Source organism: Mastigoproctus giganteus, chromosome 11 (assembly GCF_048544385.1).
Source record: "Mastigoproctus giganteus isolate SK-2022 chromosome 11, ASM4854438v1, whole genome shotgun sequence".
In the NCBI taxonomy this organism is placed as follows: domain Eukaryota; kingdom Metazoa; phylum Arthropoda; class Arachnida; order Uropygi; family Thelyphonidae; genus Mastigoproctus; species Mastigoproctus giganteus.
This window is the reverse complement of record NC_143585.1, coordinates 37366919-37392334: the sequence shown is the minus strand read 5'-3', so window position 1 is coordinate 37392334 and position 25416 is coordinate 37366919. Positions and strand designations below refer to the sequence as shown.

At 38.6% G+C, this 25416-nt stretch overlaps 2 protein-coding genes across 2 annotated transcripts in view; both read left to right on the top strand.

The window, feature by feature from the left end:
• Nucleotides 1–4891, top strand: part of LOC150077916 (uncharacterized) — a 34322-nt gene extending 29431 nt beyond the window's left edge. Inside the window, exons 5-6 of the mRNA XM_090384264.1 lie at nt 1111–1269; nt 3482–4891. Of these exons, the coding sequence (XP_090240390.1) occupies nt 1111–1269; nt 3482–3769 (447 nt within the window). The 3' untranslated portion in view covers nt 3770–4891. The remainder of the gene's footprint in view (nt 1–1110; nt 1270–3481) is intronic.
• An 11986-nt stretch (nt 4892–16877) lies between these two features.
• Nucleotides 16878–25416, top strand: part of beta4GalT7 (beta-1,4-galactosyltransferase 7) — a 46403-nt gene continuing 37864 nt past the window's right edge. The window contains exon 1 of the mRNA XM_090384843.1: nt 16878–16976. The gene's annotated coding sequence lies outside the window, so the exon portion shown is untranslated. The remainder of the gene's footprint in view (nt 16977–25416) is intronic.

Here is a 25416-nt window from a genome sequence, read left to right as displayed (position 1 = left end):
ACGGCGATTATATTAACTGTGCTTCCCACGAGGGCTCCATAGACGAATTTTAATGGAATTCCGTTTTATGCATAAGCTATTTAACAACAAAATTTTAGATGCAGTTTATTTATATTTACCCCCAGGGGCTCACATCTGGTGAGTATGGGCTTGGCACACCCAGGGTTCTGAGCTGGATATCATCATTCTTCTCTTTCTTGGTGATTCCCTTCTATTTCTGACCCCCCCCCCCTTTCTCTCTCTCTCTCTCTCTCTCTCTCTCTCTCTCTCTAAGGGGTAACTCAGAATTTTTTTTTTTTTTTTTTTGGCTGGTGCAGCAAAAGCCTCAGGCTTCCTTGCACCATATGGCTAATTATAATAATAATAATAATAATAAATAATCTGATGTATTTTATGGGGTTCTCTTTAGAAACTTAAGAGTGAGTTCGATTGATTATTTTCAGAAAAATTCCGTCCTAATTAAGGTAAAAATAACCCCCTAGTCAGCGGTCTAATTCTACTGAACAAATTATATCTGGATTCGTTTGTGGATATAAATATCTTTCTCAAATTAGCCAATTTTAAAACAAATACAGTAATTTTAATTTTGTTTTCTAGCAAATAAGCACAGTACACTTTCGTATTATATTTTATTTGTAAATATTAATCTTATGTAAATACTGTATACATAGTCATTGTAGTAAATGTTCTGCTATATATAAGTTCTAATAAAATAAAATAAAAATATTGAAAAGGAAAAAGCGAAATATTTCGCACAGTCCTTCACCAAAGTCCCAGCTTTGAGTGTCTTTGACAGTACAAATTTTTTTTTCACAATAAATAAGGACCTGTGTATGCATTTTTAAAAGGCACGGTCCTTTGGGCCACTGACATTTCTTTTAGGCATTGTAAAGACAAATAAATGAAAATTGCAGTGCCCACGTTGTTTACAACCGAAAATTTAAAGTTCTAAAAACATTCATCAGACACACTTACCATTAAATAAAAGCTATAATTAATTGTTATAAAATGAATCAAAATATTAAAAATAAGCTCAAAATTGTAAAAACCACAAATTACTACACAATAATTACCACAAATTAATTTAAATTATCAAATATTCTTTTGCAGCTACGAAATCTGAAAGAATTAGCAAAACTTTACCGACACCAGTCCCATTTGTTAACCGAGGATGATGTAGATCCATTCTTAGAAGATTCAACTTTGTACCATCGCTGGAAATATATCGGACCTTATTTATTTCAGCCCGGAAATCGCCACTTGTCCAGGGTAAAGAATTGTTTAGTATTACTACAAATATTTTATATATTCTAGACATAACGAAATCATACTGTATATTTGAAGCGCTAGTATACTGTACAGATTTATAAATACTGTATTCTAACACAAAAGTATACTAGAATTATATTAAATTCATTACATTAAATATCCTTTTTTTAAATCATTACATTAAATACCCTTTTTTTTTTTAATTATTACATTAAATATCCTTTTTGTATACTGGGTGATCACAATTAAACTATCCCTATTTTGAGCTGTCTAGTCTAGAGTGCAAAAGACAAATTACAGTACAGCGTACGAAAAAAAAAATTAGTTACGAAAATAGCCACTAGGGGCAAAGTTTTGCTTAGAAGAATTAAATTGTTACATGATCTCTGAAATACGTGTCAAATTTCAACTGTTATTCAACTCCTGGAGGACATAAGTAAAGCGGTACAGTCCAGTAAATATTAAGTTGTGACGTACTTGACATTAAGTAAAAACAATTACTTTTATATAGTATCTTATTAATTAATTCATTAGTAATCAGTTGGCAAAAAATAAATCAGTTTACTTTTAATTTTTAGTCTCGGAAAACTTTTTTAGCAGATGGCAGATAGAAAAAGGGAGCTTACTTGTAATATTTATTGATTCTAATACTAACACCACAAGAGGAGTTGAAAGCGGACTGTTGTAACCAAATGTCTAGTGGGCCACTCAGATTAATAGCTAAAATTATGTACTGTTAGATTTCGAATTAGGATTCGATCCATTGTTGTAACATTATTCAGCGAAATTCTATGAATCCGCGAATTTAGAATATTAGATTATCACTCTATATACAATTATAAAATGCAAGGTTGGATACTGGCATTTACAAACGATGGAGAAGATTTTTTTGAGAGCAAAGAAGAAGATTGAGATATTTTTATCGGTGGATTGACCACTATCTCAAGGGGTGGCAAGCTTTCAGGGATGGCATTCAGGGCTCACATTGGTGTTATTGGGACTTGAAGGTTAAGTTCATTGTGACTTGCGATCTCTGATATCGCGTGGCAATACCTTGTTGGGATGATTAAATGAAATTTTCTCGTGGCAGTTTTATTTAATTCAATGATTTTAAAGGGGTTTCAGATAAATCGGAGAAATCCTTGGTGTTAGTGCTATAAGTTGCTGATCCTTACACTATCCTGATCCACTATACCATTCATCTATGTGCATGAAGGATTTCTTTTTGACTTATAATAGCTTGTAATTCACTTGGAATAGTGGAACTGTACCAATCGTTCATACTATTATAAGTCTCAGATGAAAACAAAAGTTATTTATCATGGTTTCTTTCTTAAGCAGCGAGCTTTCAATTATCAACAAGTTTCTGCTAATATAAACAGTAGCTTCTTCTCGAAAGAGAGTAGGCTATTGTTTATATGTAAGAAGCCCTCGTGGGTAGCACAGTTGGTAAGATCGCCGTCCAACCCACACCGGGTGGAAAAGACCTGAGTTCGAGTCCCGTCAATGACTCAAACTCAGGTCTTTCCATTAAAGATTCATAAAAAATGCATACGGTCAATAAAAATTCCGAGAGGAATGTTTATGGGCCTTTTTCACAACGAGGCTGAGTTATTCGGTCTCAAGGTTAAAACAGGCGAGGGTTGTTTGGTTTTTTCTCCCGGAAATCCGGGTTTTTCGTCTATAAAACAGAAAGTCGACCTCAGAACACAGACATTATACACGCAGCAATATGGCGTTAGTCGCTGATGCTCCTAAACCTTACTACTACAACAATATGAAAGAATGCCACTGCGTGTGATATTTCGTTGGTACTGATCTAAAAGCTCACAAAAGCAAATAAGAAATAGCATTATAAGATATATCACATGATGCACGAAAATCGTTTTTAATGTAATCAAAGACATATTTAGGCTACAAGGGGACCCAAGTCCTCCGCTTTAGCCTAATCAGCACGATTCATCGCTAATAACCACTCGTTTGGAGAAGTCTGTCAGAGGAAAAAAGATTTCTCCCAATGAGTTATCCCATTTTTTACAGCGTATGACATGCAAATCAGCCCGTCTGCAGACAAAATACCCATACCTGTATACGTATATATTAAGTAATAACTGAATTACGTATTTGTAGGTTTAATTTTTATTCGAACATTTAGCGAATTTATTAAGGCATATGTAAACAATACCATTGATGTAATTTTTATTTGTTTTAGTTTCATATCTACAGACGAGGTGGGGACAGTGAAGAAAGCGAACAGTCTGAAGCTGTACAGAACAAAGATTCTTCTGAGGATCCCGATGAAGGAGTGTCATCAGCTGCATCTTCGCCTACAACTAGTGCACCCGATTCCATTCTCGATTTAAACTTTCCCCTAGAAGATAACAATAACTTGGCTTTAGTGTGTTCGTGGTGTAAAAAAACGTTTACTGTCACAAGTCAGTCTGAGCTTCAAGAACATTATGACAGTTGCGAACATAAACGATATGTTGATTCTGCTTAATGACTAGAAACAAATCTTAACAGACCTTTTTTTTTTGCAATTTCTTGATAGTAAGCAAAAATAAACAAATCCTTTTATGGCTTTGGGAATGTAAGATGGCTAATTTTATATTTCTAGGGTTCAAATGATTACAACAATGAATGTAGAAACTTATTTATTGAAGTTGTTGAAGCCAGATCTTATTTATTCAATCTTATTTATTCAAGTGATCTGTGTAATGAGTAAGTTCTATTTTCATGCTTCTCTTTGGACAGCACCAAAGACTTTTTGCCCGTTCTAAATTTTTAGCACAGTATCATTTTGAGTCCTTTCTGTTGCCACACTTGTACTGGATGTATCTTGTTTTTATTTGCCTCAATTGATTGTATGGTGAAGCCATTATATCATAAGAAAACTTTCAAACTGAAATTAAGAACGAAATTAATGTTGTGGAAATATTAAAATGAGTGTTATTTTAACATTCTGATTCTACTTATTCTAATTGACTCCATATTATAGCATTTCTGCAAGTGAACTATGGCATGAGCTGATGGATATGATTATATAAGTCCTAATAGTATTTAAATTAAAAGCTTTCATGTACACCATACAGGTGGAAATGGTCCGAGTAGGGTTTCGGACTGATTAGCAACTTAAGCCATATTGTATCGTATATAATATTTCTGTAAATTGCGTGTGTTCTGTGGTCAATTTGCTGTTTTTTCTGGACGCAAAATCCCAGATTCCGGGAGAAAAAACCAGCTATGACCACCTGAGACCACCTAACTCAACCGACTTGTGAAAAAGGCCGATAAGAATTCCTCGCGTCATTGGCGCGTTCGTACTCAGGTCTTTTCCACCCTATGTAGGGATCACGCTGATTATTATCGCAACTCTGCTACCCACGAGGGCCTCAGGCGAAGGTTGTATTGTTTTTTTGTCCAGCAAATAAGCAAATCGACTGTAGAACATAAACATATACAAGCAGAATATCTATACAGCATAATATGGTCTAAGACGCTGATATGGCTGAAACACCCCTACAAGAACAACAATAACATTTCAATTAAAAACCGGAGTTTATACTGGCCATGTTTCACGATGGAAGTTTAAATTAATTTTCATCAGAAACTGTCCAGTAAATTTCGTTTGAATTGGACTAAAGATGAGAGAATTTATAATCATGATCATTTGATAAGCCAGCTTTACATTTTGGAAATAATAAAAATAAAAGTTTTGATTGAAAAGGTGTTATGTAGATTTTTTACTTTTCGACTTTTTGTTTTTGAAAAGATGCCATAAGAAGTTGAAGGTTTTAGAATTAGAATTACATTCAACGCTAAGGAGCTATCAATTACTAAACATCCTAAAGGTGATATTAACATAATATGGGTTTTTTTTTTTTTTTGGTTTTTTTTTTTTTTTTACGTCCAAGAACTAAGGCAAGGATGAGACATCTTATTCAGTCTGCAAACTGAGTCTGGAGTGAGGGTACATGCGCCTCCTCTTGACCGAGACCGATTACCTTGGACATGAAAGGAAAATGTCTGAAGAAATTCCTTCCGTCGCTGTCCTAATACAATACAGTCACCTACAAACAAATTTGAAACCTGCAATTGGCGTCAACAGATAATGAAATATACAGTATGCAAATGTAAGTTGTCATCAGACATATACTTAGTCGATCCGGTAAGGGCAATGACAGGGATCTTTCTGATTTTCAAAAAGGTGTTACTGTTAGAGCATATTTAGCAGGAGCCACAATTGAGAAAACAAAGGATATCACTGGTGTGTGTCGAAAGCAACCATCTCAAAAGTATATAATGAATGGAAGACGAAGGGAAATGCAACTCTAAAAGGAAAATATGCGGAAACAAATCAGTACTCGAAGAACGAGAAAGTAGGAATTTAAAATGATTAAAATGAAATGTGCGTCAGAACAGAAGATACACTGTGCCGAAAATGATTAAAATATTCAGTTACGGCAAAAAACTAAAAAAACCAGTTCAAAACGAACTATCTGGCGGGAGTTGAATAATCTGGGATTTTGTAGTCGTACGTCTGTATGAACGTCTTTGCTGTTGTTCTAGGATTTTAGGCAGATCAGCAAATTAGACCCATATTGTGTCGTATACAATATATCTGTAAATTGCGTGTGTTCTGTGGTCGATTAGCTGTTTGCTGGAAGAGACATCGGTGCTTCCAGGAGAAAAAACCATGCTACCTTTGCCTGAAACCGACTAATTCAGCCACATTGCGAAAAAGACCCATAACCATTCCTCATGTCACAACCATTCCTCATCAAACTCAGTTATTTTCTGCCCAGTGTGGACAGGACGATGATTATACCAACTTTGCTACCCAAGAGGACAGATTCTCATCACAAATTGTCATTTGTTCCCATGGATAGTCGTGCGGGAGAAACCCTCCAAGGGATTTCCTAAAGTAGGCCTGCCCTGCCCCACCTTTTCTTTCATGGGGTAATAACTTATTTAGTGATCACTCTCCTTAGTTGAGCAGAGATCATAACAGCTCTCTAGTGCGCCTTCAACCCTAGTTAAAAACGAGTTGTGTCAGCGTCATTTTAGTTTTTACAAGAGTTAAACAAATTCTATCAATATGGCTTGCATTGCCTTAAGTTTACGTTAGATTTGAATTTTTGAATTTGAATCTGGAATTTTATTCCAGAAAACAGAAGTTGAAGGAATAGAAGAGGAAGAAATAAAGTTGCTTCTGTGAATTCGAAGTTGGACACGGCCCGTATTCGGACGCTTTTGGAAGAGAGTGGGAATTATTGTGGCCAATTAAGAAGAACAATGCCATTGGAAATATCTATAGAAAAGGCAGGCAGCAAAAAACAGAATGTCTATGGGACATAGAGTGGAGAGGCTTTGGAGAGATTTTGTGATTAATCAACCTAACTGCTCTCTTTTCAATGGACTTTAGAAGCTTGAGAGAGGTTTGGGGGGGGGGGACTGTCCCAGCATGGGAACAATGTTCCATGGTAAGGGCGTATCAGATTTTTACAGGGAGAACAGCTGTTTGGAAGAAAAGTAATGCCGAGAGGGAAAGAGAAAATATTATTATTATTATTATTATTATTAGCTACATGGTGCAAGGAAGCCTGAGACTTATGCTGCACCAGCCAAAAAAAAAAAAAAAAAAAATCTTTAATACCCCAAGAGAGAGAGAGAGAGAAGAAGAAGAAGAAGAAAGGAATCACCAAGAAAGAGAACAATGATGATATCCAGCTCAGGACTCTGGATGTGCCAAGCCCATACTCACCAGATGTGAGCCCCTGGGGTTATTTGTGATGTGCTTATGCCAAGAGAGATTAGAAGGGTAATTCCCAATAGAGATATGTGATCTTGTTTAGAAATCAAAGTGTTATCGAAGCTAAGCATAGGAACTGAAGAATGAATCGATTTTGAGATATATGACGGGAATGAGTTTTAGAAGGATTAAAATCAATTAAGTTATCTTTGCCCCACTGAACAATTACCTGGAGATCAGCATTTAAGGAATTGGTAGGGGATACTCAAGAAGTTGAAGTTGTTTGCGCATAGTGAGGTTTCTCAAACTGTGAGTTGGAATGCAATGTGCTATCATCAGCAAAACTATGGATAAGATTTCTGATCAATGAAAGAAGGTCAATGAAAGAATATCAATGAAAGAATATACAAGAGGAAAAGAGTGAGAGAACGAACTGAACCTAGGGATACATTAATAATATCTCCATCTAATATCTCCTTCTAATATCTCCATTAGTGGTGATATTAGAAGAAGAGAGCCATCTACCATCACCCGCAGTGAGCATCAGAGAGAAAACTGGACATCGAATTACAGAACACAGAAATCCATAAGATGGAAGCTTATTTAGTAGACCTTTATTCCAAACACGATGAAAAGTCTTTTAAATGTCACGTGCAACTGCTTGAGTTTCACAAAACTTTTTCCGTGAATTTATCCATAGATGGATAACATAGACCAGGATATCACCAGTGGATCGACACTGACGGAATCTATACTGGTGATCATTGATCAAATGGAAAGTTTCTAGAAAATTTAAAAGTTCGGGGTTAACTGATTTCTCCAATAATTTAGAAAGATTTGAAGTAAGTGCAATGGGACGATAATTATAAATGGGAGGACTCTGTCACTCTTTTCAGGAACTGGTTGGATATGATTAATTTTCCAAGCAGAAGGGAAAACACCTGTAGAATAAAAAAGTGAAAAAAAGGCTACACAAACAGGAGTAATTCATAAACATCGATTTTTGAGTACAATTTGAGAAAGAGCATCAGGACCTGGAGCTTTCTTAGCATCGAGATTGCTCAAAATCCTTCTGACATCCTTTAGATGTAAGACCACAGAAGGCATTGAATGGGGTGAATTGGAAATGGTAAGAGGTGGTTTACCAAGATCACCAATAAACGAGTTAGAAGAAAAGTAGGATACCAACAGGTTAGCTTTTTATTTGGCTGAATTGGCAATAGGACCATCAGATAATCGGGCGTCCTTCATGGGTGCATCATCGAGTAATCATCTGATGTAAATTTTTTGAACCATTATTGTTGTGCGTTCAGGTACCTGAACACCACTTGTTGTTGCGATAGGATTTTATAAGTATCAGCGACTGAGGCCATAATTCTCCTTTTATACTGTGGGTAAATTGCTTATGGTCTGCGGTTGAGTTTCTGTTTCCTGAAAGAAAGGCCGAGTTTCCGGGAAAAAAAACCATGGCACCTTCTCCTGAACCTACAAACTCAGCGAAATTGTGAAAGAGGCTCATAAAATTTCCTCATGTCATCAACGGGTCTCGAACTCAGGGCTTTTCCATCCGGTGTGGGGAGAACGGTAATTCTACGAACTGTGCTGCACACGAGGGCGAACGCGAGTTCAACTCCTCCTTGGTACAACTTTTTACAGAGTTCTCTATTCATCACAATGTAATGAATAGAGAACTCTGTAAAAAGCCAAAAAATGTTACGTAATGTGTAATGCTACGTTTGTGCAGTGTGTGTTTTTGTATTATTTAGTTGTTTCTAGCCACTTTTCCACCAGGAAGGCGATCATTCGAAAAGTTTGCCTATTACCCGTCTACAAACACGAGGAGGTGAGCCACAACTAAGAATGTGCGACTTGGACTGTCTTAGTGAACGCACAAAGCGAGTTCGAAATCGTCCAAATGGATCCTGTGCCAGCGTTCCAGCACAAGCACACATACACAGACACATACACAATCATTCCCTTTCACTCACGGAACAGCAGAAAACTAAGAAAGAAGAAAATGAAATGAAGGAAAAACAGTTTATATTCATAAAATAAACATGTTTGAATAACTGTATTTGGAGCAGCCAGTTTAATAAGCCATGCTATAATGTACCATGTCACTATTTTAACAAACCGCCCTTCACTCTTGCCCAGCATTATTTGAATTCAGCGTTATTTGTCACTCTTGCCCAGCATTATCTGAAATCAGCGTTGTTTGTAATTATGAAGCGCACTGACAAATAATCGTCATCTACAATGACTAAATTTTTTGTTAAAATATTAACTTTAAAAAAGTCGCACGAACATTTTTGCTCAGATGATATCTTGAATTTTTAAACGGCCTTTGTACACATTACGGGGTGGGGGAGGGAATTAGGTAACGATACTGAATTTAAAAAAAATATCCGATGCGAATATTGCTACAGGAGAGGGCGCTAGAGAAACAGAAAGTTGTCCTTGACACTACCGCCAACCAAATAATAGAACAATGGAGGATGAACATCAAGTTTGTGTAAAGCCAGAGCAACGTCCTGCTAGAATACACGACATGTTAGGAGCTACAGCTTATGGGAGGATGATGCTCTACCCCAAGCACAAAGATTCGTCTGTTTAAGCGTTTTAAAGAGATCAGAGTGGATGTAACCAACGATCCTCGAAGTAAATCGACCAAAAATGAACTGCAGCCCCGAATTGGTGGAATAAGTAAGTAAATTACTAGCAAGTGACTGCCGATTAATATCATAAAACACGCAATCTTTGTTTCAGTTTACTCAGGCAGATCCAAAAAATAGGTGATTGCCCTTCTTTGGATCTGCAACCGTTTCCTCTACTTCCTCTCAAATAATATTGTTATATACACTAAGTATTTCCTAAAATTAATTTTAAGGAATGAATTAAATGAAAATATTCGTGGGTTTCCATTATTATCATCATCAGCCATATGGTGCAAGGAAACCTGAGGCTTATGCTGCACCAGCCAAAAAAAATTCCCGAGTTCCCCTGAGAGAGAGAGAGAGAGAGAGAGAGAGAAGTAGAAAGGAATCACCAAGATACTCACCAGATGTGAGCCCTTGGGGTTTCTTTTGACCTCCCCAAGTTTAATCTGTTCATGGCGCTAAAATCCTGTAATTACTCTTTTCGCCTTTCGTATATATGATCACCGTTGAAAAATGTTGGATTACAAAACTGCTTACCTCCATTTATGCCCTCGTGTAGTCCTCATGGATAACACACATGGTAGGATCACTGTCCTCCCCACACTGGGTGGAAAAGGCCCGAGATCGAATCCCATCGATGACGAGAGGAACTTTAATAGGCTTTTTTCACTCCGTGGCTGAGTTAGTTGGTCTCAGGCGTAGATAGTAAGGTTTTTCCACCAGAAACTGGTGTTTTTCGCCCAGCAAAGCAGGCAAACCGACCAGGAACACACGCAATTTACAGACACAATACACATGGGCATATGAAATAACTTTCCGGGTGACCCAAATGTAATAGTTTATTCTACCTATTTTGTGCTTGTTGGGATTTTTCCGGTCGAGAGTCATTGATTGTAGTCTCAAGAAAATAAAAAAATAAAAAATAGACTCTCGTATTGTAGTCACACTTGAAGTTCTGCAAAGTTTCAACAATCAGAAGCAACTTAATGTGAATTTTAGCTAACTGAAAAGTTGCTTCTATGATTTTTGTAATTGAGAAACTGTACGATGTACTACAATTAACATCCTTATGTCCCTCCATTGATACAGGCACTGGCCAAAAAAATATAGAAATTTATATATAAAGACAGCCACTCAAAGAAGGAAAACGTGTAAATAAATGCGAATAGATGCAAATAGCTGTAAAAAAAAACTGTCGTTTGGGGTGATAACGAGTTTCCTCTTTAAGTACAACGCCTGCACAGGCTGTTCGGCTGCAGTAATTTGTAGCCATAATGGAAAAACTCTTGATCTATCAGATTTTAAAAAAGGTCTTATCGTGGATGCAAGTTTAGCAGGAGCCACAATTCAAGAAAGGAAAAACATATCTGATTTCTCAAAAGTTTTTTTTTTTTTTTCATATCAATTGCGTAAATGTGATAGAAAAACAATACTGTACTTCAAGAGCGCAGCCGTCATACTCTGCAGATGGCTCTGCCTAAAATAGGATATCCAGTGTCACAGAACAGAACAGACATTAGCATTAGTAGAGGCATATGATGCAAGAAAGCAAGCTTATGCAGCATCAGCCAAAAAAAAAAAAACTTCCACTTCACCCCTCCGTTCGTTCGAAATACCTGTCCAGCTGAGCCTTAAATTTATTTAGACTATCAACTTCCACAACAAGGGATCGAAGTCTGTTCCACCAACCAACTACCCGCTGGCTAAAGGCAAATTTCCGCACATCTATCCTACATCTGTCTTTCTTCAATTTGAATTTATGCCCTCTCAGGTGATTATTCTGAGAAACAGGCAGAATCCCATCAGCACTGAGCATGCTCAAACCATTCAAGCCTTTATACACCACTATCAGATCACCTCGCGGGTGCCTAGTCTCCAGACACTAATTTGCAAAACTTAAGCCTTTCGTCTTAAGAGCAACCCTTTGATCCATTCACTAATCTTGTTACCCTTCTCTGTACTCGTTCCAGCAGCTCTACATCCTTCTTGAAATGAGGTCTCCAGACCTGTATACAGTACTCAAGGTGCGGCCTGACCATTGCCTTGTACAAGGGAATAATCTCCTCCTTATCCCTGCTAGAAAAATTCCTGTATATCATTGACAAGACACCATGAGCTACTTTTACAGCCCGTCTGAACTGCTCAGAGAACTTCATATCTGCCTGCACAATTACCTCCAGGTCCTTTTCCTTCTCTACCACTGTTAGTATAGTACCACAGAGTTGATACGTTGCTCTGGGGTTGTTGTTGTTTCCCAATTTACATTTGTCAATGTTAAACTTCATTTGCCACCTCTCAGCCAATCTGCTCAACCTTTCCACATCCAGTTGCAGCAGCATAGCGTCAGTAGTGTCCTTATCAACCCTGCCAACCTTTGTATCGTCTGCAAACTTGGACATTAAGCTTAATATACCATCAACAATATTATTTATAAATACAGAAAACAATAATGAACCCAAAACTGAACCCTGAGGGACTCCACTAATAACATTAGTCCACGATGAGCAGTGTCCATTGATTACCACTCTCTGTCTTCTCCCCCTCAACCACCCCTTTATCGCTAGCAGCAATTTGCCTCCAATGCCACACTGCTCCAATTTGTGCAGCACTCTACCACGTGCAACAGTATCAAAAGCCTTTCTAAGATCCAAATATATAATATCACAGTTTTTCCCTGCATCTAGTTCTTTTGTGACTGCATCATAGTATCCAATCAAATTGGTCAGGCAAGACTTCCCCTTAACAAAACCATGCTGTGTCCGAGCTATAACTGAAGTCTTGTCTAGATGATCCTGCAGTGCTTCTTTAACCAGTCCCTCCATTAATTTTCTGGAACAGAAGTTAAACTCACAGGTCTATAATTACTTGTGTCAGCCTTTGATCCTCCTTTGTGAATTGGGGTCACATTTGCACTTTTCCAGTCTATGGGTACCTCCCCTGAGCCCAAGAAAGCTCTCATAATTATGGCTAAGGGTTTCTTTACTTCCTTTGCTGCCTCCTTTAATATAACTGGATAGATCCCATCCACCACGGTGGCTTTCTTGTGTTTATCTTCAACAATTTCTCCTCCACTTTACTCTCAGTTATTACAAGATTATCTAGCTTACTGCCAGAGTTGAATACACCTCTGGTATTCCCCTCGCTGAATAACTCCTCATGTGTGAATGTCGATGCAAAATATTCATTTAGTTTGTTAGCTACCTGAGCAGGATCATCAACAGTTGAACCATCGATATCAAGTGGACCAATCTGATTCATCCCTTTCCTTCTAGAGTTTACATAAGTAAAGAACTCTTTGCTGTTTTTCTATGCATCCATTGCCAAATATTTCTAGTAATCTGCCTTCGCCTGCCTAACCTCCTTTGTAACTTCGTTACAGATCAACTTGTATCTATCATAGGCTTCTGTGTCATTTGTTAATTTATATGTATCCCATGCATTTTTCTTCTATGCCATATGTCTCATTAGTTCATCTGATATCCATTGAGGCCTAAACCTTGAACAATATTTCTTAGTTGGCATGTAAAGCCTAGTAGCTTCCAAGATAAGTTCTTTGAATGCTTCCCATTTTGAATTTGCTGTTGGTAACATCATCAGTCGGTCCCACTCTATAGAATTTAAATACTGCCTCAGACCATCGTAGTCGCCAATAACCATTCCCTTTACCCCTAATGGTAGTTACCTCTTGGAGTAAATCCCACTTCAGCACACTGTGATCAATGCCACTTAGTGGTTCCTCTAACTGCATATTCTTAATGAACGAAGAATCACTAGTGATAATCAAATCAAGAGTATTACTCCCTCTAGTTGTCTCTCGATCATGCTGATGTAGAAAACAATCATCCAATAAATCCAGAAAAGCCTTGCTAGTGTGTGAATGACCAACTCACAAATTCCAGTCAATATCTGGGAAATTAAAATCCCTCATTATAAGACTCTCTGATTTACTGGCCCACTCTATTTCCCTGTACAGTTTCTTATTATACTGATCAGAGTCATTAGGCCTATAGCACACTCCTACTCTCAATTTTGATCTCCCAATGCTTATGTCACACCAAACTGACTCGACACTGCACTGTCCAGCGATGTCGACTGTCTTCACTTCCTTAGATTTTATGTGTTTCTTAACTAATAGCATAACCCCTCCTACCTTCCTATCCTGTCTATCCTTTCTGTAGACGTTTTACTCCCCAAATTCCAGTTCTGCATTCCTTATATCTGTGTGACACCACGTCTCTGATATTCCAACAATATCTGCCTTTGAGGCTTTGAGCAATACCTCAAATTCATCAAATTTATTTACCAAACTCCTAGCATTGGTGTACATGCAAGTATACATGCACCTGTTTTCTTTTTCTTAGCTACCCTAACCGAACCCTAACAAATTTATCTACCAAACTCCTAGCATTGGTGTACACGCAAGTATAAATGCACCTGTTCCTATTCTTAGCTACCCTAACACAACCCATGTGTTTACTTGTACCGCAATGACTCGCAGCAGTCTCTGAAATACCATGCATCTTGTTTTCCAGGCTGCTGCTCATTCCAATAGAAGCAGCAGTCTGTAAAACAAGATGCAAGAAGGATGTAGAGCTGCTGGAACGAGTACATAGGAGGACAACAATATTAGTGAATGGAACAAAGGGTTGCTCTTACGAAGAAAGGCTAAAGTTTTGCAAATTACAGTGTCTGGAGACTAGGCACCGGAGAGATAGAGGTGTATAAAGCCTTGAATGGTTTGTGCATTCTCAATGCTGATGGAATTCTTCCTCTTACTCAGAATAATCACCTGAGAGGGCATAAATTCAAATTGAGGAAAGACAGATGTAGGATATACGTGCGGAAATTTGCCTTTAGTCAGCGGGTGGTTGGTTGGTGGAACAGACTTCCATCCCTTGTTGTGGAAGTTGATAGCCTAAATAAATTTAAGGCTCAGCTGGACAGGTATTTCGAACGAACGGAGGGGTGAAGTGGAAGTTTTTTTTTTTTTTTTGGTTGATGCTGCATAAATTTGCTTTCTTGCATCATATGCCTCTACTAATGCTAATGCTAAATGCAGGGTATTACAGGCTGCTGCTCATTCCAGTAGAAGCAGTACAGAGAAGGGCAACAAAGGCGTGCTCTTACGAAGAGAGGCTTAATGTTTGAAAATCGCAGCCTAGAGACTATGCACCGGTGAGAATATCTGATTGAGATATACAGGGTGATTCACTACCAGCGCGACAAATTTGCAGGAGGTGTAGGGGGCACTAAGACGAATCGGAATCACATAGCATTGCAGGGTCCGAAATGCCCTCGTCATGCGGGAGGTCGCGTGAACACAGAAGCAAATAAATAGAACAGAAACAGCAACTCGTTAGTGTAACAGAAATCATTTTAATGACAAGTTTTACATTGGCAAAAAGCCATGCTACAGAAGGTGTTCGAAAGTTCGACCAGAAGCAGTCACACAGGTTTCACAGCGCCGCCGCATGGAATCCCTAACATTCTGGAAGATTCCTGGCGTGTCTCGAATATCTCCGGCAGCTACAGGGATGCGAGCGACGAGGTCTTCAACTGAATCAACGGGGGTATCGTACACCAATATCTTCATTTGACCCCAGCAGAAGAAGTTCAGGCATGATAGGTCCGGCGATCTAGCAGGCCAATGAACCGGACCACCACGACCTATCCAATGCTGTCCAAATGTAACGTTTAGGTGTTGGCGGACGTCATTGTTGTAATGTGGGGAAGCCCCATCATGCTGGAACCACATTGAGCGGCGCAATGACTGAGGAACATTTGCTTCTTCAATAAGTTCGGGCAGGACTTGCTGTAGAAAGATCAAGTATGCCCTACCATCCAGACGAGGGGGCAGAAGGTACGGTCCAATGAAGTGGTCTCCAACAATGCAGGTTCAAATTTTGACAGAGAAACGGCGTTGAGTTGCACGTGTTCGCGTACCATGGGGGTTCCCCAAAGCCCACAAATGGACGTTATGTTGATGGAAGGTTCCCTCTCTTGTGAAACTTGCCTCATCCGTGAACAATACGGACGCAGCAAATGCGCTGTCTGCTGCACTCTGTTGAAGAAACCAAGTAGCAAAAGTCCTCCGGAGTGGATAATCCGCAGGTTCCAATGATTGGACGCGTTGCAGATGGTATGAACTCATTTGGTTTGTTGACAGTATCCTCCATACAGTGGATTGGAAAATACACAATCGTTGGCCTATCGCTCGAGTACTCGTACTCGGATTGCCTTCTGCAAGATGTAGGATATTCTCCTCATTGTCTGGCATCCTCGTTCGCTCTCGATTCATGGTACCTCTTGTGAAACAACCAGTCTCACGTAATCTTCTGTGCACACGTGCGAAAATCGTATGATGAGGAGCACGCCTGTGCGGGAAACGTTCCTGGTACAAGTGCAGAGCGGCGCGCCCGTTACAGTCCGCAGCTCCATACGCTAGGTGCATGTCGGCCAGTTCAACGTTTGAATACTCGTCCATCCTACTGTTTCTGGAACTGGTTCGCAAATGCTGACTTCCAGCGGGATCGCTGTTCACGCGACCTCCCGTTCAACGTCCTCTACCGCATGACGAAGCCATTTCGGACCCTGCAGTGCTATGTGATTCCGATTCGTCTTTGTGCCCCCTACACCTCCTGCAAGTTTATTGCACTGGTAGTGAATCACCCTGTATAAGGCCTTGAATGGCTCAATGCTGATGGAATTCTTCCTCTTGCTCCAATTACAAACGTGAGGGGTCATAAACTGAAATTGAGGAAAGGCAAGTGTCAAATAAATGTGCGGAAATTTGCCTTTAGCCAGAGTGTAGTTGATTGCTGAAACAAACTTCCATCCGTTGTGGAAGTTGATAACTTAAATAAATTCAAGGAAGGAGTGGCGAAACATTTGGCGCGAATGGATAGGTGAAATTGGGACGGTTTTTTTTTTTTTTTTTTGGCTGATGCTGTATAAGCTTGCTTTCTTACAACATACGCCTCTACTAATGCTAATGCTAATGATAATATGTCAATATTACTGGAGAAAAAACATAATCATTAAGAATGTGCAACTTTTACAGATATAAAATTTCATATAAAACTTCATCAAATATTTCTTCATTTTATAAACATTTGCCACTTTTACTTTTACCGGAAAGAGAGGAGGCGCATTGTACAAAATATGGCTCATTCTGCATGCCTGTCGTGGAAATTCCTTATATTTTGTACATAGAAAAAGAATCAATGAATGTTAAGACTTGTAAATATGCATCCTTGTTTTCCCATTGTTATCTTGTTATTTCCATAGCACTGTTAACAGTACGTATCATGTTTCAGTTGTATTTTAATATTTCCCGAATACAGTATGTGTACTTTAAAACTATCCACATAATGTATAGGATAAATGATTGCTATTTTTATTTATTATTTTTTTTGGTAAAAATTATACCCCATACTCGTAGTTGTTATTAATCATAGCAATTTGCTAAAGTTTGAAATTATAAGCCAACGCATTGCTTTTTTTGGAGGGACAAGTTGGAAATGTGTAATTGATTTATTTGAAATGAAATGTTATATTGACAATTAGAAAAAAAAGTGGAGAAATAAAACAAGCGTATATTCGGTTTTTAAGGTGCATAATTGTCCACCCTACCCACATATGCATAATGCAAACCATAATAAAATTACCAAAAAAAAAAAAAAAACCAGACCTTTAAAATACGGGCCCATTTTAACAGTACAGGTTTTGAAATGTTATTTAATTACAGTTGCAACGTGTGTTGGGGGCGGGGGGTTACTTAGAGCAGATATCCTTTAACAGTCTGTCTGCTTTGAATTCATTGGGTGCACTGGCTGGAAGAGTAAGAGATGCAAACCATGAACATAGTTATTACTGATGTCTTGAAAGAGTTTGAACATTTTTATATTGGCCATATGGTGCAAGGAAGCCATAGATTTTTGCTGCTATAGCAAAAAATCTTTAAAATAATAATAATAAACCACCTATTTGACTCCATCCTCACAAAGGTGCCTAGCCAGCTGACCTTTAAATTTCCCATATCTGTCAGGCTCAACCATACATGATGGTAACTGATTGCACTAATTAATTCGTTGGCTAAAAGAAAACTTCCTGTAGTCTAGTCTAAACCTCTTTCCCCAAAATTTGAATTTAGGGTGCCTAGTTTGGGAATCAATTATAGCATTGAAAATTGCACAACCATTCATTTTACTTTTTCCTCTCAGGGCCTTATTTACCTCAATCAAGTCTCCCCTAAGGTGCCTAGTTCTAGAAAAATAGGTACTACACTAAACAGATTGCCTATCTTTGGACCCTTTGAAGGAGTTGCAATGTCTTTTTTAGGTGTGGTCTTCATACTTAAACACAGTAGTCCAACTGTGTTCTTACAGTTGTCTTATACAATGAAATTATAACCTCTCTACAAGCAGATGACACAACCTTGCTGCCTCTGCACTGCTTGGAGAACTTCATGTCTCATTATATCTTAACTTCCAAATCCCTTTCTTTCTCAACTTTATTTAGTTCAACTCACTAAGTATATAAGTTATTTTGTGGTTTTCTTTTCTTGCATGTAAACCTTGCATTAAAACATAGTTGTCACTTTTCTGACTATCCTTGAAATCTGTCTAAGCCTCTTGTTGTGTGTCTGTTTTAAGGTAAACGTAACCTTCTGTTATTTGTGCCCTCAGTTTAACAAATATGCTTGAATGACATCTGTAAGACACCCACCTGCTACTTTATTTATAAATATATTTATTTTTTTGCTTTTTACTGAATTGAAAATGGTGATCTATTAATTACAATCTGCTAAACTCATTAAAAAAATCAAATGAAAATTAACAAGAAAAAAACAATAATAAAGTTTATTACATCTTTTTAAAATTCTCAAGATCACTTGTTCCCATGGATTGAAACATGAATGAACATACTCATGCTGTTTGCATTTAGCTGGTGAAAACAAAATGCTATAGGAAGATCAGACCCCTGTCATTGGAATCTCATAGATGCCATGTGGGAATGGGAGTTGTCTAGAAGAAAGGAAGAAAATGCTTTTGCTCACCTAGGCAAAGGTACACACAGGAGATTTGATTTCATTTAGAAATTTAAGAAATTAACAGAAACATTCGAAACATTGGCATCTATGAGATGCCATATTGGCAGCAGAGGAATAACCTCTGCCTTCTCCCATCGTTTTGTTTTTTATAAATTTCCTTCATTAGGTGAAATCTGGTTTGGTACAAAGGCACACAATGAGAATTAACAGCTACTAATGTACCCCCCCCCCTTTTTTTTTTTTTGTATCTTGGCATGTTTTAATGCTGAAGCTTTGTTTAAATATTCTCTAAATAGGAGCCATGATTTACTTAAGTGAATGAATAGTATTTTGATGAATGAATAATGTTTTGGATTCTTGTTAAATGCTTTTAGCTCAGCTTACTTTGTTTTTGTAAGTAGCATTTCAGTCTATAAAATAAAACTTGTCTGATGGATAAATCAGTTTGATGTGTATACCCTTTTTTTTTTCCCTGTCCTTGACAATAAAATTCTTGTGTTCCCTGAAGAAAGAAAGTTAACATAATGATTATAACCACAAAGAAAATAACATTAACACTGACTGTTTCTAAATATGTAATATATCTGAAACTCCCCAATTACGGTTTGGTCATTTGTGGAAAATTATTTTGGGACAACACCTTGCCTTTGCAGGTGTTGTCTCGAACATTTCCTATAGGCTGATAATCTTGCTCTCTGTAAATATGCTGATCATGTTGCCCAGCAGTAAACAAGCTGTTGTTATGGCATTGTGAATTACGAAAAGGTACAATTTGAATTAGCTAACCAATTCAAAGTTAGTAACTGACACTCAGAGATGATACCTACCTAGAACAATGTTGTCAGTGCATAATTGAATGTGTTAAAAAGCATCTTTAAAACAGTCATATTGTTTATGACTCAGTTAAAAAGATGCTTTTTTATTACAGTACGGCATCAGTTATCCAGAATAATTGATGTCAGACCTCTTCTGGATTGCCAAATTTCCCGGATAATTGAATGTAAGGTAAGATTAAATAAATTTAATCTTACCTTACAATTAAATTAAATAATTAAGATTAATTAAATAAAAAAAATTATAAACCAGTCTCTGAAAACGGAAACACCCATCCAGGCATTTTTATACAAAACAGGAAAATTAGAAATATTTTTAAATGCTCTCAATTTTTTCGATGTACCGATAACAAGCATGGACAATCTGTGCATCCCAGTAGCACAGCAATTGTAACTCACTCTTTCCTCACCTTAACACCTTGTGCAGGCATTTCTCTTTTAGTGGTTAGGTTTTTTCTAGGTAATTCTTCAATAATAAGCCCGTCTCATCAACATTATAATCATTTACTTTCTCATAATTTGCTATAACTGAATAAAACTTACTTTTAAACTGCTGCTGATTCGTCCGCAGAAAGTTTCTCGTCTTGAATATCTAGTTCACATATACTGTGTCTCAGTTTAAGGATTTTCAGCCAACTTTGTGCTTACCTTGAGATATTCATTACCTCTTAATTTTCAATTAAAATTCATTGCTTTTTCACACAACATTGGACCAGACACTGGTTCACCTTAACTTCGCTTCTGAAGAAACCACAAATAAAGTGCACTCTCTAAAGCGGCATTTTCAGGTTTCGACATTAGCATTAGCAAAGGCACATGATGCAAGAAACAAGCTTATATAGCATCAGCCAAAAAAACCCCCCCTTATTTCACCCATCCACTTGCTCCAAATGTTTGTCAAGTTCTGCCTTGAATCTATTTAAGCTATCGACTTCTACAACGACAAATGGAAGTTTGCTCCAGCAATCAACCACCCGCTGGCTAAAGGCAAACTTCTGCACATCTATCCTATAACCGTCTTTCCTCAATTTGAATTTATGCCCTCTCAGGTGATTATTCTGAGCAAGAGGCAGAGTCCCATCCACATTGAGCATGCTCAAACCATTCAAGGCTTTATACACCTCAATCAGATCACCTCGCAGGTGCCTAGTCTCCAGACACTGTAATTTGCAAAACTTAAGCCTTTCTTCATAAGAGCAACCCTTTGTTCCATTCACTGATCTTGTTGCTCTTCTCTGTACTTGTTCCAACAGCTCTACATCCTTCTTAAAATGAGACCTCCAGACCTGTATGCAGTACTCAAGGTATGGCCTGACCATTACCTTATACAAGGGAATAATCACCTCCTTATCCCTGCTAGAAAAATTCCTGTATATCATTGACAAGACACTATGAGCTACTCTTGCAGACTGCACTGCTCAGAAAACTTCATATCTGTCTGCACAATTACCCCCAGGTCCTTTTCATTCTCTACCACTGTCAGTGTGGTACCACAGAGTTGATACGTTACTCTTGGATTACTGCTTCCCATATGTAGTACTTTACATTTGTCAATGTTAAACTTCATTTGCCACCTCTCAGCCCATCTGCTCAACTTTTCTAGATCCTGTTGCAGTGTACTGTCATTAACAACCCTTTACCTGCCAACCTTCGTATCATCCGCAAACTTGGACATTAAGCCTGATATACCATCATCAATATCATTTATAAATACAGAAAACAACAATGGACCCTACATTGAACCCTGAGGGACTCCACTAATAACATTAGTCCACGAAGAGCAGTGTCCATTGATTACCACTCTGTCTTCTCCCACTCAACCATCCCTTTATCCATAGCAGCAATTTGCTTCCAATGCCTTGATGTCTTGAAATAACTGGGAGTAAAGTGGAGGAGAAACTGTTGAAGATAAACACAAGAAAGGCACCCGGGGTGGATGGGATCTATCCAGTTATATTAAAGGAGGCAGCAAAGGAAGTAAGCAAACCCTTAGCCATAATTATGAGAGCTTCCTTGGACTCAGGGGAGGTACCCATAGACTGGAAATGTGCAAATGTGACCCCAATTCACAAAGGAGGATCAAAGGCTGACACAAGTAATTATAGACCTGTGAGCTTAACTTCTGTTCCAGGAAAATTAATGGAGGCACTGGTTAAAGAAGCACTGCAGGATCATTTAGACAAGACTTCAGTTATAGCTCAGACACAGCATGGTTTTGTTAAGGGGAAGTCTTGCCTGACCAACTTGATTGGATACTATGATGCAGTCACAAAAGAACTGGATGCAGGGAATAACTTTGATATTATATACTTGGATCTTAGAAAGGCTTTTGATACTGTTGCACATGGAAGACTGCTACACAAATTGGAGCAGTGTGACATTGGAGGCAAATTGCTGTTATGGATAAAGGGGTGGTTGAGGGGGAGAAGACAGAGAGTGGTAATCAATGGACACTGCTCATCGTGGACTGATGTTATTAGTGGAGTCCCTCAGGGCTCAGTGTTGGGTCCATTATTGTTTTCTGTATTTATAAATGATATTGATGATGGGGCTTAATGTCCAAGTTTGCAGACGATACAAAGGTTGGCAGGGTTGTCAAGGACACTACTGACACTATGCTGCTGCAACAGGATCTGGAAAGGTTGAGCAGATGGGCTGAGAGGTGGCAAATGAAGTTTAACATTGACAAATGTAAAGTACTACACATGGGAAACAGCAACCCCAGAGCAACGTATCAACTCTGTGGTACTACACTGACAGTGGTAGAGAATGAAAGGGACTTGGGGGTGGTTGTGCAGGCAGATATGAAGTTCTCTGAGCAGTGCAGACGGGCTGCAAGAGTAGCTCATGGAGTATTGTCAATGATATACAGGAATTTTTCCAGCAGGGATAAGGAGGTGATTATTCCATTGTATAAGGCGATGGTCAGGCCACACCTAGAGTACTGTATACAGGTCTGGAGGCCTCATTTCAAAAAGGATGTAGAGCTGCTGGAACGAGTACAGAGAAGGGCAACAAGATTAGTGAATGGAACAAAGGGGTGCTCTTACGAAGAAAGGCTTAAGTTTTGCAAATTACAGTGTCTGGAGACTAGGCACCAGCGAGGTGATCTGATAGAGGTGTATAAAGCCTTGAATGGTTTAAGCATGCTCAATGCTGATGGGATTCTTCCTCTAGCTCAGAAAAATCACCTGAGAGGGCATAAATTCAAATTGAGGAAAGACAGATGTAGGATAGACGTGCGGAAATTTGCCTTTAGCCAGCGGGTGGTTGGTTGGTGAAACAGACTTCCATCCCTTGTGGTGGAGGTTGATAGCCTAAATAAGTTTAAGGCTCAGCTGGACAGGTATTTTGAACAAACAGAGGGGTGAAGTGGAAGTGGGGTTTTTTTTTTTTTTTTTTTTTGGCTGATGCTGCATAAGCTTGCTTTCTTGTATCAAATGCCTCTACTAATGCTAATGCTAATGCCACACTGCTCCAATTTGTGCAGCAGTTTTCCATGTGCAACAGTATCAAAGGCTTTTCTAAGATCCAAATATATAACATCAAAGTTATTCTTTGCATCCAGTTCCTTTGTGACTACATCATAGTATCCAATCAAATTAGTCAGACAAGACTTCCCCTTAACAAATCCATGATGTGTCCGAGCTATAACTGAAGTCTTGTCTAGATAATCCTGCAGTGCTTCTTTAACCAGTGCCTCCATTAATTTCCCTGGAACAGGGAAATTAATGGAGTCCATGGGTACCTCTCCTGAGTCCAGGGACGCTCTCATAATTATGGCAGCTTATATCTATCATAGATATAAACAGACCAGCTTATATCTATCATAGGCTTCTGTGTCACATGTTAATTTATATGTATCCCATGCATTTTTCTTCTCTGTCACATGTCTAATTAGTTCATCTGACATCCATTTAGGCCTAAATCTTGAGCAATACTTCTTTGTTAGTATGAAAAGCCTAGTAACTTCCAAGATTAATTCTTTGAATGCTTCCCATTTTGAATTTGCTGTTGGTAACATCATGAGTTGGTTCCACCGTATAGAATTTAAAAACTGTCTCAGACCAACCTAGTCACCTTTACGAAAGCAAAAATCCTTCCCTTTACCAATGATGGTAGTTACCTCTTTGAGTAAATCCCACTTGAGCACACTGCGATCGCTGCCACCACATGGTTCCTTTATCTGCAGATTCTTGATGCATGAAGAATCACTACTGATAATCAGATGAAGAGTATTACTCCCTCTGGTTGCCTCCCGAACATGCTGCTGTAGAAAACAATCATCTAATAAATCCACAAGAGCCTTGCTAGTGTGTGCGACCAACCAACAAATTCCAGTCAATATCCGGGAAATTAAAATTCCCCATTATAAGACACTCTAATTTACTAGCCCACTCTATTTCTCTGCACAATTGCTCATCGATTCATTAGGCCTATAACACACTCATTTTTCCTTTCCCAGTGCTTATGTCACACCAAACATACTCAACATTGCATTGTCCACCCACATCAATTGGATGCACTTCCATAGATTTTGTTTTTCTTAACTAACAGCATATCCCTTCCTGTCCTGTCTATCCTTTCTTTGCACATTGTACTCCCCAAATTCCAGTTCTGCTCTGCTTATGTCTGTATGACACCATGTCTCTGATATCCCAACAATATCTGCCTTTGATGTCTTGACTAGCATTTCAAGCTCATTGAATTTATTAACTATACTCCTAGCATTGGTGTACATACAAGTATACATGCATGCACCTGTTTCTACTCTTAGTTACCCTAACACAGCCCACGTATTTACTTGTTCCACTATGACTCACAGCAGTCCTGGAAATTCCCTTTGCCTTGCTTTCCAGGCTGCTGCTCAATTGCATTTCAATAGAACTAATGCAAGAATCACTTTTACCTCTGCCAGCAGCTACTGTTAATCTATTAGCCCGTGTATCCCCCCCAAGCTAGCAGTTTTCCGACCCACCTAACTCTGCCTCGATAGTATCAGCAAATATTCTTGCACCCTTTCTATTTGAGTGTATCCCATCCCTGTAGAAGCAGGCTCTCCGGTTAACAAGCACAGGCCAGGCTGAGAAAAATTCTACCCCTTGAGCCTTGCACAATCTCTCCAGGGCAGAATTGATCGACAAGGCTCTCATCATATACTCACTCCTATCATGTCTGGGCAGAATTGCAGACACTTTCAAATTCAACCCTAACTCATGGCTTTTTTTCAGCATTGTCTTGTATTTGTTAAGTAATTCTGCCGGTCTGCTACTCTTAATATCATTAGTGCCAATGTGTACAACAATATCACCCTTTGTGCCCTTAAAGGATGATATCTGCCCTACCAAGTCATCAACCTTTGCCCCTGGCAGACATACCCTGGTCCTATTCCGTCTATCCTTTTTGCACAATATGTTCCTCGTTTCCCTGACAATAGAGTCACCTACAACAACTCTAGTTCCTTTGGGACCAGTGCATTCTGCCTTGGGGGTTTCCACTGTGTTGTGTGATGTTCAAGTGCAAGCTCTGGCATTGATGTGGGCAGCTGAGAGATTTATGGGCCCCTCAGTTTAAATCCTTCGAGGGCATCCACCCTGTCCTTCAAGCTCTCATATAAGCCCATAACAATGCCAAGTTGGTGCCTGATTTCTTCACACTCCTTACATGGCGCACACACAAAGCCATTTCCCTTGGCAATATCATAGTCTTTTTCCTTCTAGATCCTCCTTCACTATCCATAATCGACACATATTCTGTTATAGTATTGGAATTTTTCTTGATGTAAATTGTTGACATCCCTACATTAAACTTTTTGGAGAGAATTTTCATCTTTTCTAATAATATTAATAATTT